Source organism: Marmota flaviventris, chromosome X (genome assembly GCF_047511675.1).
Source record: "Marmota flaviventris isolate mMarFla1 chromosome X, mMarFla1.hap1, whole genome shotgun sequence".
In the NCBI taxonomy this organism is placed as follows: Eukaryota; Metazoa; Chordata; class Mammalia; order Rodentia; family Sciuridae; genus Marmota; species Marmota flaviventris.
In genome coordinates, this window is record NC_092518.1 from 46,054,537 (window position 1) to 46,070,908 (window position 16,372).

Below are 16,372 nucleotides of genomic sequence, written 5' to 3' on the forward strand. Positions count from 1 at the left end.
TGAATAGAAAAAAACAGTTTCATATCCTGTGTTTTATAAGTCACTAACCACATGTAGCTGTTCAAATTTAATTTAAATTAAATTAAAACTTTAAGCCCTAAATTACACTAGTCACATTTTATGTGGTTTAGTGATTATCATATTGGACTGCATAGATATAGAACATTTCCATATTGTGGAAAGTGGTCTAGAATAAAAACAAGCCACCTACAGATGAATGATAATTAAATTAACATCACTCTCATCAGCAACACAGGAGGCTAAAATACAGTAAAACAATGTCTTCTAAGTTCTGAGAAGAAAAGATTTTGATCCTACCGTTCACTCTTAATCAAGTGTGAAGCAAAATTAAGATATGTTAGGACATGCAAAAACAACAGCAAAGACAAATTAGATAACCATGTAACATATCTGAAAACATTACTCACAGAAGTATTTCAGGGGACAAAAGAATAATTTGAGGACAACAGAAACAGTGACAACTAAATATGATTCAGATATAGCAATGGACACTGAAACAAATAAAATAATCCTTTTGACCTTGATGCTTGAAATAATCTCCTCTGAGCAACAAAATTTAAATGGTAGAGAAAAACATTTCATTTCTTATGGTTCTAGTCATTTGTTGTTATTGTATCACACACATGATCATAATATAAATGCATATTTATTGATTTTCAGTTTTTTGGTACTGGGGTTGAATCCAGGGGTGCACTACCACTGAGCTACATCCCTATTCCTTTTTATTTTTATCTGATATATAGTCTCACTAAGTTGATTGGGATGACCTCGAACTTGCAATCCTCCTCAGCTTTAGCCTCCTGAGGAGCTAGGATTACAGTCATGTATCATGGCAACTGGCTTTGGTTTTTATTCATAGAGTCAAACCCTTACTCTCTGTAGCAGCAAGTAGATGGGTATTATCTAAAATTACCAAATCAAGAAATATATACCATACACACACACACACACACACACACACACACACAAAATTACAAGTTACTAATGGTGTTGACCACAGAATTAGAATTGGGAACATCAAAGGGTTCAGGGAATAAGAGGTAGCAATACAACAGTTAACTATTTATTTGAATGTAGTGATGTTGATCAAACACAGGGTTTCATATACACTAAGCAAGAACGCTACATCCCCAGCCAACAGTTACTTTAAATCTTTAATCTTTATGAATGACTTTTGTGTTTACTTGTTACCTTTTAAATTTAAAATTACTAGTTTATCAATAAAACTAATTATATCTATTCAATAATTTATTATGCAGTTATTTTTAATAGTTAAAAAGGTAGAACTATATGTAATGACACTGATACATGTCCATAATTAAAGATAATGCAGAGCAACATATGTGAAGTATTTGTACATACATATTTAAAATAAGTTGCAGAGCATGATACATTTCTGAAGAAAATATTATGATATATATGTAAACATATTTGTGTAAGCTTAAGAAAAGTCAATAAGGATAAGCACCAAATTACTAGTGGTTATCTCTGTGATTTGAAGGGCTAGGAAAGGGAAACTAGGGCTGGGGGTATGGCTCAATGGTAGAGTGCTTGCCTTAGGTACAATCACAAATAACACAAAATAATATAAAATTGAAATAAGGAAAGAAAAAAAGGAAAATTAGTGTTCCTACATTACATAGGTGAGTACCCCTAATTTGTAAATCTAAAATTCAAATTGCTCAAAAAAAAGTCTTAAACTTTCTGAGCCCCAGCATGATATCACAAGTAGAAAATTTCACATATGATTTTATATAATGTGGCTCAATCCATATTTTTTTACACTACATACTGGAAAAAATTGTCTGTGGGCTCTGTGTATATGGTATACATGAAACATAAATGAATTCTGTGTTTAGATTTGGGTCTCACCCACAAGGTATCTCATTAAGCAAATATTCTAAAATCTAAAAAACTCCAAAATCTGAAACACTTTTTTAAACCAAGGCCTTTTGGATACAGGATACTCAACCTGTATGTATGTGTTTATATATACTTTAAGTATAGGCCTGGCACGGTGGTACAAACCTATAATCTCAGTAAGTTAGGAGGCTGAAGGAGGAGGCTCACAAGTTCAAGACCAGCCTCAGCAACTCAGGGAGACCCTGTCCCAAAGTGAAAACAAATAAAAATAGCTGAGGATGTAGCTCAGTGGTAGAACACCCCTGGGTTTAGTCTCTAGTACCAAAAAAAAGTCATGGGACTATGGATGACTTTTACTTTTTTTCAAATAAATTAAACCTATCAAATCACATTTAAATTAAACTATGAAGTAGAAATCAAAAAGTAAGTTCTTTCTATTAGAATCTTCTATAAATCAGGGTTTTTTTTTCCCCCCTATCATTAAAACAAATATAGACACTGCTTGCAAGTTCCTAGTTACTTCACTAGAGGGCTCTCTTACCCATAGTCTACCAGGTCTACTGAGAATTTCTGAGCACCTGTAGCATAGGTCATGGCATCCTTAAATACCTGTGTCCTTAAAATCTCATTTCAAAACACAGAATTTTAGAAGAGAAGGCATTTCTTTAAAATCATAAGGAAACAAAAAGACTGATACTTACATGTAAACACAATTCGCTGGGTACAGAAGTTATCACATTCAGGTCCCTTTTGAACACTGATATGTTATTAGGCTGACTTGCAGCCACACTGGACAGAATCTTAGAGCCCATATGTTGGAAATTAGGGGATTGTGCAGGGCTATCTTGAATTCCACAGTGACTGATGGCTATGACTTCTGGCATTGGACAGGAGAGTGTATCTTCAGCAGAGGAAGAAAAAGGAGAGTCTATGCTTTGGGTGTCCTTCTGGCTCTCAGGATAGATGCTAGAGATGCTGTGTTCCTGATAGAGCAAGTTTCTTAATTTTTCATCCAGAGTTTTAATTCGGTTGTCTGCAAACTCCATTTTTGGAGGTCTTTCCCCATCTGATTCTAGGACAGTAGTGGGTAAAAGGGTACTTGATTCAAGGCCAGGAGTCTGAGTGGAAATGACTGCTTTTGGAGAATTTGCTTCAGTGTTCACTATGTTTTCTCCTTCTTGGGAAATAAACTCTGCATCCATAGTTGGCTGCTGTCCTGGTAAGAACTGAGGTTTTTGATCAGATACAAATGTTGAGGCTGTAACAGCATTACCAGCAATCTGAGTTGATTTGCCACCATGAGCTACATGCACATCAGCCTGACTGGCAGGTGGGTGACATGAATATACAGGTATGAACATGCCTGTTTGGCCAGTGAGTCCCTCACATTCAATTGGAACTGAAGTAGTGGAATAAGTGGAACCACTGGTAACTGGTGTCATTATCTGCCTATTATCTTCCACTTGAAAAAGTATAGCTGGCTGTTCACTTTTTACACCAGCACATTCAGAAATCTTACCATCAAGTACATCCTTGTTTTCTGATTTGGAGGTAAAAAGTGCATGTTGGCATGGATTATTTTCTATACTGAGCAGTGTGTCCTGTGATATTTCCTTATTATTTTTACTTCGTGAACCTGGAACAATAACAAAGTAACAGTTAATTACATGCTGATGAATGCAAAGCATAGACTAATACAGAAGTTCAAAAGTGACAGGAAAAGCAAGGGACAAATGAAAAATGATATGAGAGAGAATATGCTTATAAACAAGACTCAAAATATCAAACAATCCAAGTTGGAATGAAAAAAAAAACAACTTTGCTTTTTTATAAATATTAAATAAAAATATTTTAAGTTATACACTGTCTTCAAATATGCTTATGAAAATTGTTGTAAAATATTCAAGAAATAAGTTAAAATATGGTGTATGTTTTACATTCATATCCTCCAAATCTGGAAAAACCTGGCAGTGAATGAGAGCTTACTAGGAAATGGATGTAGCCCAGTGACTGCAGCCATTGAAGGCTGAAGAGAAGGAGGAGACTGAGCTTCTCGGTTTCTTATTGTCTGATTGATACAGAATCGCCACCGACCAACTGGAGATGACTGAGGAGCAGACTCACCTGTAGAAATAATTAGCAAGAAATCAATGTGCCAAGCAAATGTCAGTTCATTTATTTTATTGACTTAATAAAACTAATTTCAAAAACGAATCTGTCTTGGGGCTGGGGTTATGGTTCAGCGGTAGAGTGCTCACGCGTGAGGCACTGGGTTTGATCCTCGGTACCACATAAAAATAAATAAACAAAACAAACAAATGAATACATAAATAAAGGTATTGTGTCCAACTACAACTAAAATAAAATATATTTTTTAAAAAAATTATCTGTCTTATACCTATATTCCCAATAGTATTAGGATAAGTATAATAGTAGTGCTTATCAGAGCTGTATAAGTGTGTCATTAGTGGAATAAAATCAAGATAAAATATGACTATTAAAACATGAGGCAAACTTAGAATACAATGATTTTATTTTATTATTATTTTTTTAATATTTATTTTTTAGTTATCGGCGGACACAACAAAATACAATGATTTTAGTTAAGAAACTTTCTGTCCATCTTATATCTGAAAAATCAATTGACCAGTTTTGTTTCAAACAGGCCATTAAAAGTCATCATACTGTGACTGCTTTTCTGGTAACATACCATGTGACAACTCAGAAATAAATTAATCAGATAAAGAACCAACACTTGGAGGAAATTTGGTGAATGAATTTTTATCTCTGAGATACAAGGTCCTTTCAAAGTGTTAGAAAATAACAATTTATCAAATTACTTTATTGGCTAACATTTTTCTCCAAGAAGGGATATAATTTAAAGTTCCCAAATGTCTTATTTCAAAATCCAAATGGTAAATGTAATTAAATATACTTACTGCTGGTTTGGGTAGAAGCAGAATTTATCTGGACTTGTTCAGATGATCCTGTCTGAATTAAAAATGAATAGATAAATAAAGAAGTTCCTGACACGTATTCAAAAAGACCCATTTGCTAAACAGTCGTTCTTACTTGGTTACTGTTAGATTCCAAGGTAACAGAGTCAAGTCCAATGACTTTTTCTGCAGCAGAATGGACATGAAGGATCTCCTGGGCTTGACCTACGATAGCCCTCAATTCTTCTACAAATTTTTCCTTCTCATTTTCCAGCACAAAGTTATCTTCAACCTGCCCCACAACAAAAGTCATTCTATTCATGAGAATGAATTTAGTTTCTTCAAAATTATAATACTGTATTAATGGTGGTTACCATAAAGAAAAACATAAATATGGAGTATCTAAATCCAAGTGTCAAAACAGAATAAAGACCAGCAATAAAACACCACATAATACATTCAATTATTCTTTTTATTTAACTTTTATTTAGTTGTCAGTAGACCTTTATTTATTTAATTATTTATTTATTTTTTATGTGGTGCTGAGGATTGAACCCAATGTTTACAACAAAGATGTCCAAAGTAAAAGGTTTTCAATCACAAATTATAAAATTCATCGTTGTTGGAGATGTTTCATAACAGCCCAAAGACCTTTAGTTGGGCTAAGTTTACAATGGAATTAAGAAAGTATAGTCATCTCAAAAAATACTCTGCTAAGTAAGAGGCATAACTAACAAAATTAACTTTTAAAATGTTTATTTTGCCCGGGTGCAGTGGTGCATGCCTGTAATCCCAGTAGCTCAGGAGGCTGAGGCAGGAGGATTGTGAGTTCAAAGCCAGCCTCAGCAATGGCAAGGCATTAAGCAACTCAGTGAGATCCTGTCTCTAAATAAAACATTTTTAAAAAGGGCTGGGGATGTGACTCAGGGGTTAAGTACCCCGGGTTCAATCTCTGGTAACACCCCCCCCCCAAATTTATTTCCACTTCACCAGAAAAGCAGAAACAAATGCATTATGCACTCTCCTACCACCCAGATCCCATACCTATCCAATAAAGGGGAAAAATACTAACTTAAGCCTACTAATTCAAAGAAAATATTAAAAAACTAAATGAAATGAAGAAAATAACTTGAACATTTACATGGAAGATGTTAGACCAGTAGTTTGCACATTAGAAATTACCTTGGTAACTTGACAAACTATTGGTGTTTAGGCCTCAACTTCAAAGATTCTGATTTAATCAGTAACCCACACAATGGAATTATTTTTATAAAGTTTATTAGATTATCTCAACATACAGGCAAAGGGAAAAAATATTGATCCACAATAAAACTCTTTCATATTTTTCAAATGAATATGCTGAAACTAAATAAGATGCAGCAGCTTATCCCTGATCAGAACCTCTGTATAAATTTTAAAACTAACCATGCCCTTTAAAGAGAGATGGCTCCAAATAAATATAGAGAAAATAAGAGACAGTTAATGTTGAAGGGAAAATAATTTGTATTTACGATACTTACCATATAGTCTGCAATATCTTCTGGTGCATCACCATCAACATCAAACTTGAAGGTGACCATCTTATTGTTGTGTGTTTCCAGCTGGCACTCTACCATATTGTCTCCAGAGGTTGACACCTATGAATACATATTTCACCAGTTTAAGATTCACTGTCTTCACTTTGTAAATTGTACACAGACTATCTAGGATGAGTTCACATATAATAAATGCTGAAAATGACTTATACATTACCACTCTAAAAACATTCTGTTTTCCCTTTGTGAAATACTACATAAAGAGCCATCCTATGACAAATATAACAGGTACAAATTACTCAGTAAAATCTTAAATGAGAGTGGGATGCAGTGGTTCACCTCCATAATCCCAGCTACTTGAGAGGCTAAGTTAGCAAGAATGCAAGTTTGAGGTCAGCCTGAGCAAGTTAGCAAGATATTTGAGACAATAGTCTCAAAAAAAAATTTTTAATTGAAAGGGCTAGGATGTAGCTAGGTGGTAGAGCATTTACCTAGTATGTGCAAGGCCCTGGGTTCAATCCCCACAGTTACAATAAATAAATAAATAGAAATGTGATCAAGTAGGAAAGAAAATGGAACAAAACTTTTCAAAAAAGCAAAAAAAAAAAAGGTTATAATAGTCACTATAGCTATATGCAATGCAATATCTAAATTCAGTCACTCATTTCCAAAATTCTCTTAATGTAGCAACATGTATTTAGAAATTTTAGAAATGTTTTTATGTGCATATGCTAGAAATTGAACCCAGGGCCTTGCATATGCTAAGCACATGCTCTATCACTGAGCAACACCCTCAAGCCTCAAATTTTCACTTTTTAAACCACTAATCTATTTCTAGGGATCTATTTATTCTAAGAAAATAATCGGGGTCAGATACAAAGATTTATGTTCTAAGATATTTGCTGCAGAGAATGAAGACAAAGTTAGGGAAAAAGACTAGCAAAAAGAGAACAAATTTTAAAAGTACGACAACGAAAGGAATGCTAAAATTATATTTGCATACAAGGGCCTATCTAATGTAGCCATTTAAAATGTTATTGAAAACTTACTTAGTGATATAGGAAAATATACATGATAAGTTAAGTTTTGAAAAAGACAAAATAGTTTGAGGATATAGCTCATTGGTAGGTTATTGCCAAGCATGCATGAGGCCCCAGGCTTGATCCCCAGTGCTGCCAAAAAAGAGAGGGGATATAAATTTATATGTAGGCTTCAGCAACCAACTGAAATATATATTGTACTGGTTACAGATACAGACTTTGAAGTCTAATCTGGGTTAAGATCTGACTTTATCACTTGCTAGTTGTATGACCTTAAGCAAATTATCTCTCTTGACATTCTCATTTCTTAAGAGTATATTATCACCTATTATATAGTGTTTGCATTACATGAAAAATTTATGCATAAACTGGGCACAGTGACACAAGCCTATAATCCCAGTGACACAGGAAACTGACACAGGAAGACTGCAAGTTCGAGACCAGCCTCGGCAATTTAGTGAGGCCCTAAGCAACTTAGTGAGATGCTGTCTCAAAATTATAATAAAATAAAATAAAGGTCTGGGGATGTGGCTATGTGGTAAAGTGCCTCTTGGTTCAATCCTCAGTACACACACACAAAATTAATACGTAAAATTTAGGGTGTCTATCACAAAAGAATTCAATAGTTTTGCTATAATTACTAGTACTATCATGATCTTAATGTAAAATGCTAAATGTACATGTAGAATAAAGAAATGAAAACAAATAAAAAAATGGTAGAAGCTAGCTCTCAGTGGTAGTTATAAGTGATTTATTTTCTGCCTTTTATTCTCCTTTATTCCCCTTTAAAAATTAACACAAAACATTCCTATCAGAAAATTTTTAATGGAGGAAAAGTCAGCTTACAGAGGGTTTCATAATATTCTACAGTTATCACAGTATCATCCCCCCCCGACTCTCGAAGACCTCTACATGCACTACAACCAAACCATATCCACACACTGACCTGAAGGACAGTAAGTTGAAATTTAGTCCCCTTCTCTGGTCGGGGACAGGAAGCTCTTCTCTGTTTGATCCGATCCTGTTTGCCATTTCCACCTGGGTTATCAGAGTTATTGGTGTTTTCCTTCACAGCTGCCACATCTTGATTCAAGCTAGTAAAAAAAAAAACAGTAACTCATTCCAATCCTGATAATAAAAATCTAACAAAAAAGCTTTTGATTATTTAATTGTAAACAATGTTTAAGGAAAATCAATAAATAATATCTTTTCAAAAGTTATAATTGCTGAATTCTGTGAATATACGAAAAGTTACTGAATCATACACTTTAAAGATAAATTGAATTGTATGCAAATTATATATAAATAAAGCTATCTTTTAAAGTTATGAAAAATGTGATTATATCATATATATTTGGCAAAAATGAAATGAAAGAAAACATTGCCAGTTATAGACCTTTGTGAAACCTTTTAAAAGAGAATGCTCTTGATAAATTTTATCTTGTTTGTTTTGGGGTTACTTCATTAACATGTTCAAATAAAACTTCTAAACTGAAAAATCTCACTCAAAATAAGGGAGAGACCTCAATAAGGATAGACAGACCGAATGTGAGAGACAAAAATAATGCAAGAGGCAGAAAAATAAATGAAAAGGAATCATATAACATGGTGGAACACCTGGAGATGTAGCTCAGAAATAGAGCACGTGCCTAGTATACAGAGGCACTGTGTTCCATCCCCTGAAAAAAACTTCTTCAAGCTAGACATGGTGGCTCATGTCTATAATCCCAAGTACTCAGGAGAATGAGGCAGAAGAATTGTAAACTTGAGGTCAGTCTGGGCAATGTAGTGAGATACTATCTCAAAATAAAACATAGAAAGGGCTAGGGCTAGGGATGTAGCTTAGTGGTAAAGTGCCCCTGTGTTCAATATCAAGTACAATCAATCAATCAATCAATCAATAAAATGGTTCAAAATTATTAACATTTTATATTCTTGGGTAGCTTTTTTTTTTTTTGACAGACTGCCTCAGTCTCCTGGATTACTGGGAATAGAGGCATGTGCCACTGCACCCAGATCAATATAACTAATTCTAACTGATTATATTTTATAGGTTCAAATCAGTATGATTATGAAAGGGCAGGTTAATCTGTGTGAAATTTTTCAGATTTTTCTTTAATAAAAGTGAAGATATTTGAATATTTGAATAAATATCTTCCAATATATCTGAAATTCAAATAAAAAGAACAATAAGTATCAGACAACCTTTTTCAGATATTAATTAATTTTTAGATTAAGTCCTTTTGCTAAAAACTATTCATAAAATATTTCTATAGAGATGCACAAAAATGATAAAAATAATTCCTAATTCTTCTATGTCTGTATGAAAAAGAAGACATACTAATACTGTTCCTAAGTTCTTTCAGCATAGCTGAATGGTAGAGAACTTGCCTCACATGCCTGAGTCCCTGGGTTTAATCCCAGCACCACAAAGAAAACATTTTAATTAAAAATAATAATAATGCCCCTAGAGTTCTAAAACATACAGAGAATTGGCAGTAATAAATAACACCTTCATAGGGTAATAGAGACATTAATTATAGCCAATGGGGCTATATCATTCATATTCCAAAGTAACCTTAAAAAACACTAGCTTAGGGTTTGGGACAACGTAGCAAAAACTCAACTCTGCTTGCTTGTCCCCACTAAGAAGAGCTAAAAAATAAAATCTGGAAATAATGCAGTAAAAAATCAGGATAGCACTAAAGAATGAAAAGATAAAAGATTGATTAGGAACTCTGAGGACTTGAAAAATAAAGCAACTAACCATCTCCTAATACTAACACAATGGCAGAAGACAGGTCAGGCATAAAGACAGCCCAGACCTAGTGTCTCCTGATACTTAACCCTTCAACAAAAGATGGCTTACGTAGGCCCTTTGCTTCCCCAGTGGCAGTGGCAGGAGCTCCAGCAGTAAAATGTGATCTGTATGGTGGACCTAGAGAAGTTCAAATCTCCACGCTGCAGCTCCACCATGGACACCAAGGTGCCAGGTGAATGAAGCAGACCAGAATAGCAAAGCATGAACTCTTAAAACTACATCGTCACTAGAATCACAGCCCCTACAAGTAGGCCAGGACCAATGTACCTAAACAGGCAGAATGACAGCTAAATAGAGGATTTAAATGTAGAATCCAAAGTATCCTTACATAATACCCAAAATGTCCTGGAGACAAAAATAAAATCCCTGTCATACCAAAAACCAGGAAAATTACAACTTAAATCTTTTTGCATCAACAAGTGGAAAATCAACAATCAGCAAGTGTCAACATCGAGATGAATCAGAAAAAGATTTTATTTGAAAAGATTTTAAAAGCATTTATCAAAATGAAGGTTAGGAGTGTGGTTCAGTTGGAGAGTTTTTCCCTAGCATGTGTAAGGCCCTGGGTTCAATCCCCAGCATCACCAAAAAACAAACAAACAACAACAAAAAAAAAAACAAACGAGCTTGTCAAAGGAGTAGAAGATGTTAAAAACAGAAACAAATGAAATTATAGAACTAAACATAAAATCACAGAAATAAAAACTTAATGAAAGAACAATGGGCACAATAACGAAATATATAGGAAAGAAACAATGAATGTAAAAAAAGAACAATAGAAAGTATCCAATCTGAACAAATACAGAAAAATGCAAATTTATGACTACTAATATAACTATATGATATTTTACTATAAATTACATTATTATTTCCTTTTAAACTCTTTTATGCTTTTCTTAGAATACTGTAACTAAAGAAAATAAGGTAATGGTCAATATTATTGATGTTAAAAAAATAAAAAATAGGGCTGGGGTTGTGGCTCAGTGGTAGAGTGCTTGCCTAGCATGTGTGAGGCACTGGATTTGATCTCCAGCATCACATAAAATAAATAAATAAATAAAGGTATTGTGTCCATCTACAACTAAAAAATATTTTTTTAAAAAGTAAAAATAATGGGGCTGGAGTCGTGGCTCATGAATAGAATGCTCGCCTCGCATGTGTAAGACCCTGGGTTCGATCCTCAGCACCACATAAAAATAAATAAGCAAAATAAAAATTTTTAAAAAATTTTAAAAAAGTAAAAATAATGCCAAATATGTTTATTAAACCTACACATAAATATAAGAAAACAGAAGCTTCCCTAGTTACTGCACATACTTCTGCTCACCCTCATTGTTTCTAAGGTATGAATCTGATGATACTTACCTTCTAACTAAATCTGGTTTTTGAAGAGCTGCTTGTTGTTCAACTCCAACTGGTTGGGGTATGGTCTGTAAGTAATAAAAATAAAGATTGTTACAACAGCAAAATTCAAGCTAAGGAGGCAATTTGTTGTTATTTCAGAAATTTTGATTGTTACATTTCCTATTCTGGTTACCTTGCAAACCAGGTAGAATGTCTTTGTTATTGAAAGTCTATATCAATCCTGTTATTGACATTTTTACTAAAGATAAAGAAAAATAAATGTAGAAATAAATCAAGTACATCTTATTCATCAATATTTTTGTTAAAAATTAGCATTTTTTATGTACTTTTGTTATTTTTTAACAAAGAACACTACTATTGAACTTGTAGTCCTGGTTGTAAAACTACTACTTAAAAGAATTGTTGCCATTCCACAAGAAGATGAATCAATGACTCAAACTTCCTCTTAGAAAGAAAAATACCAATCCTGCTGGAAAATAATTTTAAATATTTACCTAATCAATACTCTACATACTCCTCACTGGTGAGAACAGAGAGAAATCTTAGAATGTAAATTTAATAAAAACAATAATTTCCCTACTCGGTTAACCACTCTGTGATGGCATCTCATCTTCCAAAAGATTAGGTTTTTCAGATGATGAAAGTCCACAATGAACTGGTCCATGTCTGATTCTCTAGCTTCATCTCTGCTTGAAGCCACACTAAGCTGGAGTTCTCTGCATCAGTTGGATCCTTCCATATATGCTATAACTCTACTTATGTTTCTCTACCTCCCCAGGCTATTTCAAGCTCTCCACTATCTTGTCCATTTAGCCAAGATGTGGACAGAACTTCTACATATAAGAAACCTGTATGAGATTTCAGAAATAGACCAGCAAAATTTTCTTGGAGAATTAAAAAAAAAACATATATCTTAGCTCATATTCTGATTTCTAAACTAGAAAGGAAGAAGGTTCCATGTAGAAATAGATGATTTTCCATCAATGGGACAAGAAAGTACTAGAAGAGCTTTACTCTGCCAAAAAGTAAAACAATACTTAAAAGAATGATGAGGACATATCAAAAACAGAGAGGACCAAATTGAAGGAGCTCCTACTGTCAAAATCTGGGACAATTTGGGCATCAAAATAATAATAGTAAAAGAATATAACCCATTTAATAAAATAAGAATCCATGACTTCTTACTCATAAGAACAAATGAACAAATAGAAAAGGAAAAGCTCTTATTTACAGTAAAAGACAACTAATAAATAAAGAGGGATGATAGAGTTAGAAAATCATAAATGGATGACAAATCCAGTAGGTGAAGGTTGAATAAAGAACAGGATATTTACTAGTTTCAAAGCAATCCTACAGATTGCTTTTTAAGTACAAAGGCAAAAAAAAGGTAAATTTACACTGGAAGAATTTGGAAGGCCTAACCTTAACAAAGTAATCAAACTTAACTTCCCCAACAATGGAACAAAGCAACATCACATGCCTTCTACTACTATGTGCAAATAAAAACACATTTAATGTACATGATTTTCCTGAAAAAAATGTATAATCTGAATCTAAAGAAAAGGAAACTTCACATTGATTCAAATTGAAGGGCATTCTGTAACATAACTGGCCTTCATTCTTCAAAAATATCAATGTTTTGAAAAATAACGACTAAATAAATATTCATCAAGCAGGGTGAAGTTGCCATAAAGGACATCATAATAATTAATGAAAATGTTGAGGTGGATAATAGATAATAATATTATATTATTATCTGTTAATGTTAACATTCTCTAGATTGGTCACTATATTGTAGTTATTTAAGAAAATGTCTATATTTGCGTATGTGTCTGTATGCATACACACACATGTGATGGCACTGGGGATTGAATCTATGGCCTCACTCACGCTAGACAAGTGATCTACTATTGAACTATACTCCCAGCCAATGTCCTTGTTCTTGTACTGAAATATTCAGAGGTAAAATGGCATCATGTTTGCAACTAGCTCTCTCATATGATTCATGGGGAAAAGCATAGGTAGATGGGTGGATTATTGGACAAGGGAGTGGACAGACAGACCCGTAATCTAATAGTGCCTTTTATCATAGCCCTCTTTATCATGCATGTTTAACATCAAACTCCAAGGACTCACTGATTCATTTTGCCTTCTTGGTGCCTCTTAGCACAGTACCTGGCACATTTTAGGGTTCCAATAAATATCTGAAGTTAGAAAGAAATAGGGAAGGAAAGTTTGACATGGAGATAAAGGCTGTGCCACAAAAATGTTTGTGAACTGATATTAGGATTCCTGAAAATCAATCATTAAAAAATAACACAAAGGAAAGAAAACAACAAGGTATAAAGCTTGTTTCACAGTAAATGTTCAATAAAATGTTAGCTATACCTGTATTTTATTATAGTATTATATGTAATACAAACTAGCAGCAAGTTAGTTGTCTAGGAATAGGGGAAGGATTAGGTAAATAGGAGTGTTTATCATACTACCACATGGCTATTAAAAAGTGAAATCATGAAATCATGCCAGGTGCCATCATGTCTGCCTGTAATCTCAGCAACTCAGGAAGCTGAGGCAGGAAGATTAAAAGTTCAAGGTCAGCCTCAGCAACTTAGCAAGACCTGTCAAAATTAAAAAAAAAAAAAACAAGGGCTGGGGATATAGCAGTGGTAAAGTACCCATGGTTCAATCCCTAGTACCTCAAAAAAAAAAAAAAAAAAAAAAAGCTAGGGGGAAAGGAATCATGAAGACCAAGTAAAGGCAGGGGAAAATACACAACAATGAATGAAAAACAAAGCAGAAAATAAAACTGATGGAAAATTAAAACCACTTATGAAAAAGTCTAGAGTATTTTCACAAATTTTACAATCATAGCCATGTTATAGAAACAGCATTTTAGGCAACCCTCCATTTCCCCAATTTTTATGTTACTATATACATTTTATACTTTAGAATTTTTATGAATACTGGGTGCCTGCCTTTACATTCCATCTTTGTGTTAGCACCACAGTGGCCATGGACTTTACATGCCTGAGACTTCTGGGCAAAATTTTGGGCAACAACTTTATCAGAAACTGAGATACTCACTTAAATTGCCCAGAATAGAGACTTTTTTTTAAAAAAAATGAGAATTCTTAAGGATAGCAAGTACATAAACCACTGATGGGATGACAATAAAGGAAGTCTTAAAAATTTCTCACACTTCTAATTTGAAAAATTTATCCTAAAGAAACAATTAATAATATATACAATATCGTGTACAACCACAAGAATGGGGTCCTAATTACAATAAATTATTTCATGTATGCATAATATGCCAAAATGCACTCTATTATCATGTATATCTAAAAAGAACAAATAAAACAAATTTTTAAAAAGACATAGCTATAAAAATATATCACAACATGGAATATAGTTATAAACAGCAAAATATTGATATTTATCTCCTTTACTTACTCCACTAAATAAATAATGGTATAGCCATCCTCAGGGATGTTATGTAGCTCTTTGGAAAGGGAAAAATAATACAAGGGGGAGAAATGAATGACAGTAGAGGGGGTAGAGAGAGAAGAGGGGAGGGGAGGGGAGGGGAGGGGAGGGGGGATAGTAGAGGATAGGAAAGGCAGCAGAATACAACAGACACTAGTATGGCAACACATAAATCAATGGATGTGTAACTGATATGATTCTGCAATCTGTATACGGGGTAAAAATGGGAGTTCATAACCCACTTGAATCAAAGTGTGAAATATGATATATCAAGAACTATGTAATGTTTTGAACAACCAACAATAAAAAATTAAAATATATATATTTAAACATACTTCTTTTTTTCCTGTGCTGGGAATTAAACCCAGGGCCTCACACATGCTAGGTAAGTGCTCTATCACTGAACTAGACCCCCAGCCCTGTAAGATAATGTTTTATGTGAAAAATACCATAAAAGAGTAAATATGTTATGATTACCTTAAAAATACATCTGTGTAGGTGTATACTAAATGGTCTGGAGGAGTATATCCCAAGACATTAAATAAGTTTTTCTATATTAATCCTGAATTGGTAATAAGAAAAATAAATTCAACTTTGTATAAAGAGACTTATCAACCCTCAGGTCCCCATTATTTCCATATATAATATTTTAGTAGTTTTAAACAAAAGTAAAAAATGAAACATTAAATTGAAAAGACATCTATACAGCTTTGCTCTGAGGTAGAGGCTGGTTTTTCACTAGATCCCACTTATGGAAGAAAACATTGCCTTAAAATTTGGGGTATATTTCCCAGATCTAAGAAAAGAAAAAAATATAGCACTCAACAACCTGAAATTCTAGCCCTATTCATGCCTGGATTGGATGATATTCCCTGTCACCCAAAAAGAAGGCTCACTGGTCTCAGATTCAATGCGCATATTCTGAAGTCCTTTCCAATCATGAGCATTTAGTGAGAACTGTCCAATCCTGTGTGTCATCATGGAGGAGGAGGGTGGGCTTTCACTATTACTTCTTATCTCCTGAGTTCTCTGTTTTTGCCATTTGGCTGGACTTTGGTCTCATGCTTCAGAGTCTCAGATTACTCTGCTGTGCAGAAGCTGAAGATCCCAAGCAGGCCCAACTCCTAAGCACAGAGTCTTGCTGAGTTGCTAAGTGCCATACTAAGTTGCTCAGACTGTCTTGGAATTTATGATCCTCCTGCCTCATCCTCCTCAGTCACTGGAACTACAGTTGTCCATCACAAGACCTGGCTCATTTGCTTTTTAAAAGCACCAACTTTCATATTGAAACTGTTAACATTC

At 33.9% G+C, this 16,372-nt stretch overlaps 1 protein-coding gene across 2 annotated transcripts in view; it reads right to left on the bottom strand.

Moving 5' to 3' along the window:
* Wnk3 (WNK lysine deficient protein kinase 3) overlaps window positions 1–16,372 on the bottom strand; it is a 152,732-nt gene that overhangs the window by 40,122 nt on the left and 96,238 nt on the right. For both annotated transcript variants that reach the window (XM_071606048.1, XM_071606047.1), the window contains exons 10-16: window positions 11,582–11,646; window positions 8,342–8,489; window positions 6,341–6,457; window positions 4,957–5,112; window positions 4,824–4,875; window positions 3,871–4,008; window positions 2,586–3,520 (exon numbers count right to left, since the gene is read on the bottom strand). In XM_071606048.1, coding sequence (XP_071462149.1) covers window positions 2,586–3,520; window positions 3,871–4,008; window positions 4,824–4,875; window positions 4,957–5,112; window positions 6,341–6,457; window positions 8,342–8,489; window positions 11,582–11,646 — 1,611 coding nt within the window. The remainder of the gene's footprint in view (window positions 1–2,585; window positions 3,521–3,870; window positions 4,009–4,823; window positions 4,876–4,956; window positions 5,113–6,340; window positions 6,458–8,341; window positions 8,490–11,581; window positions 11,647–16,372) is intronic.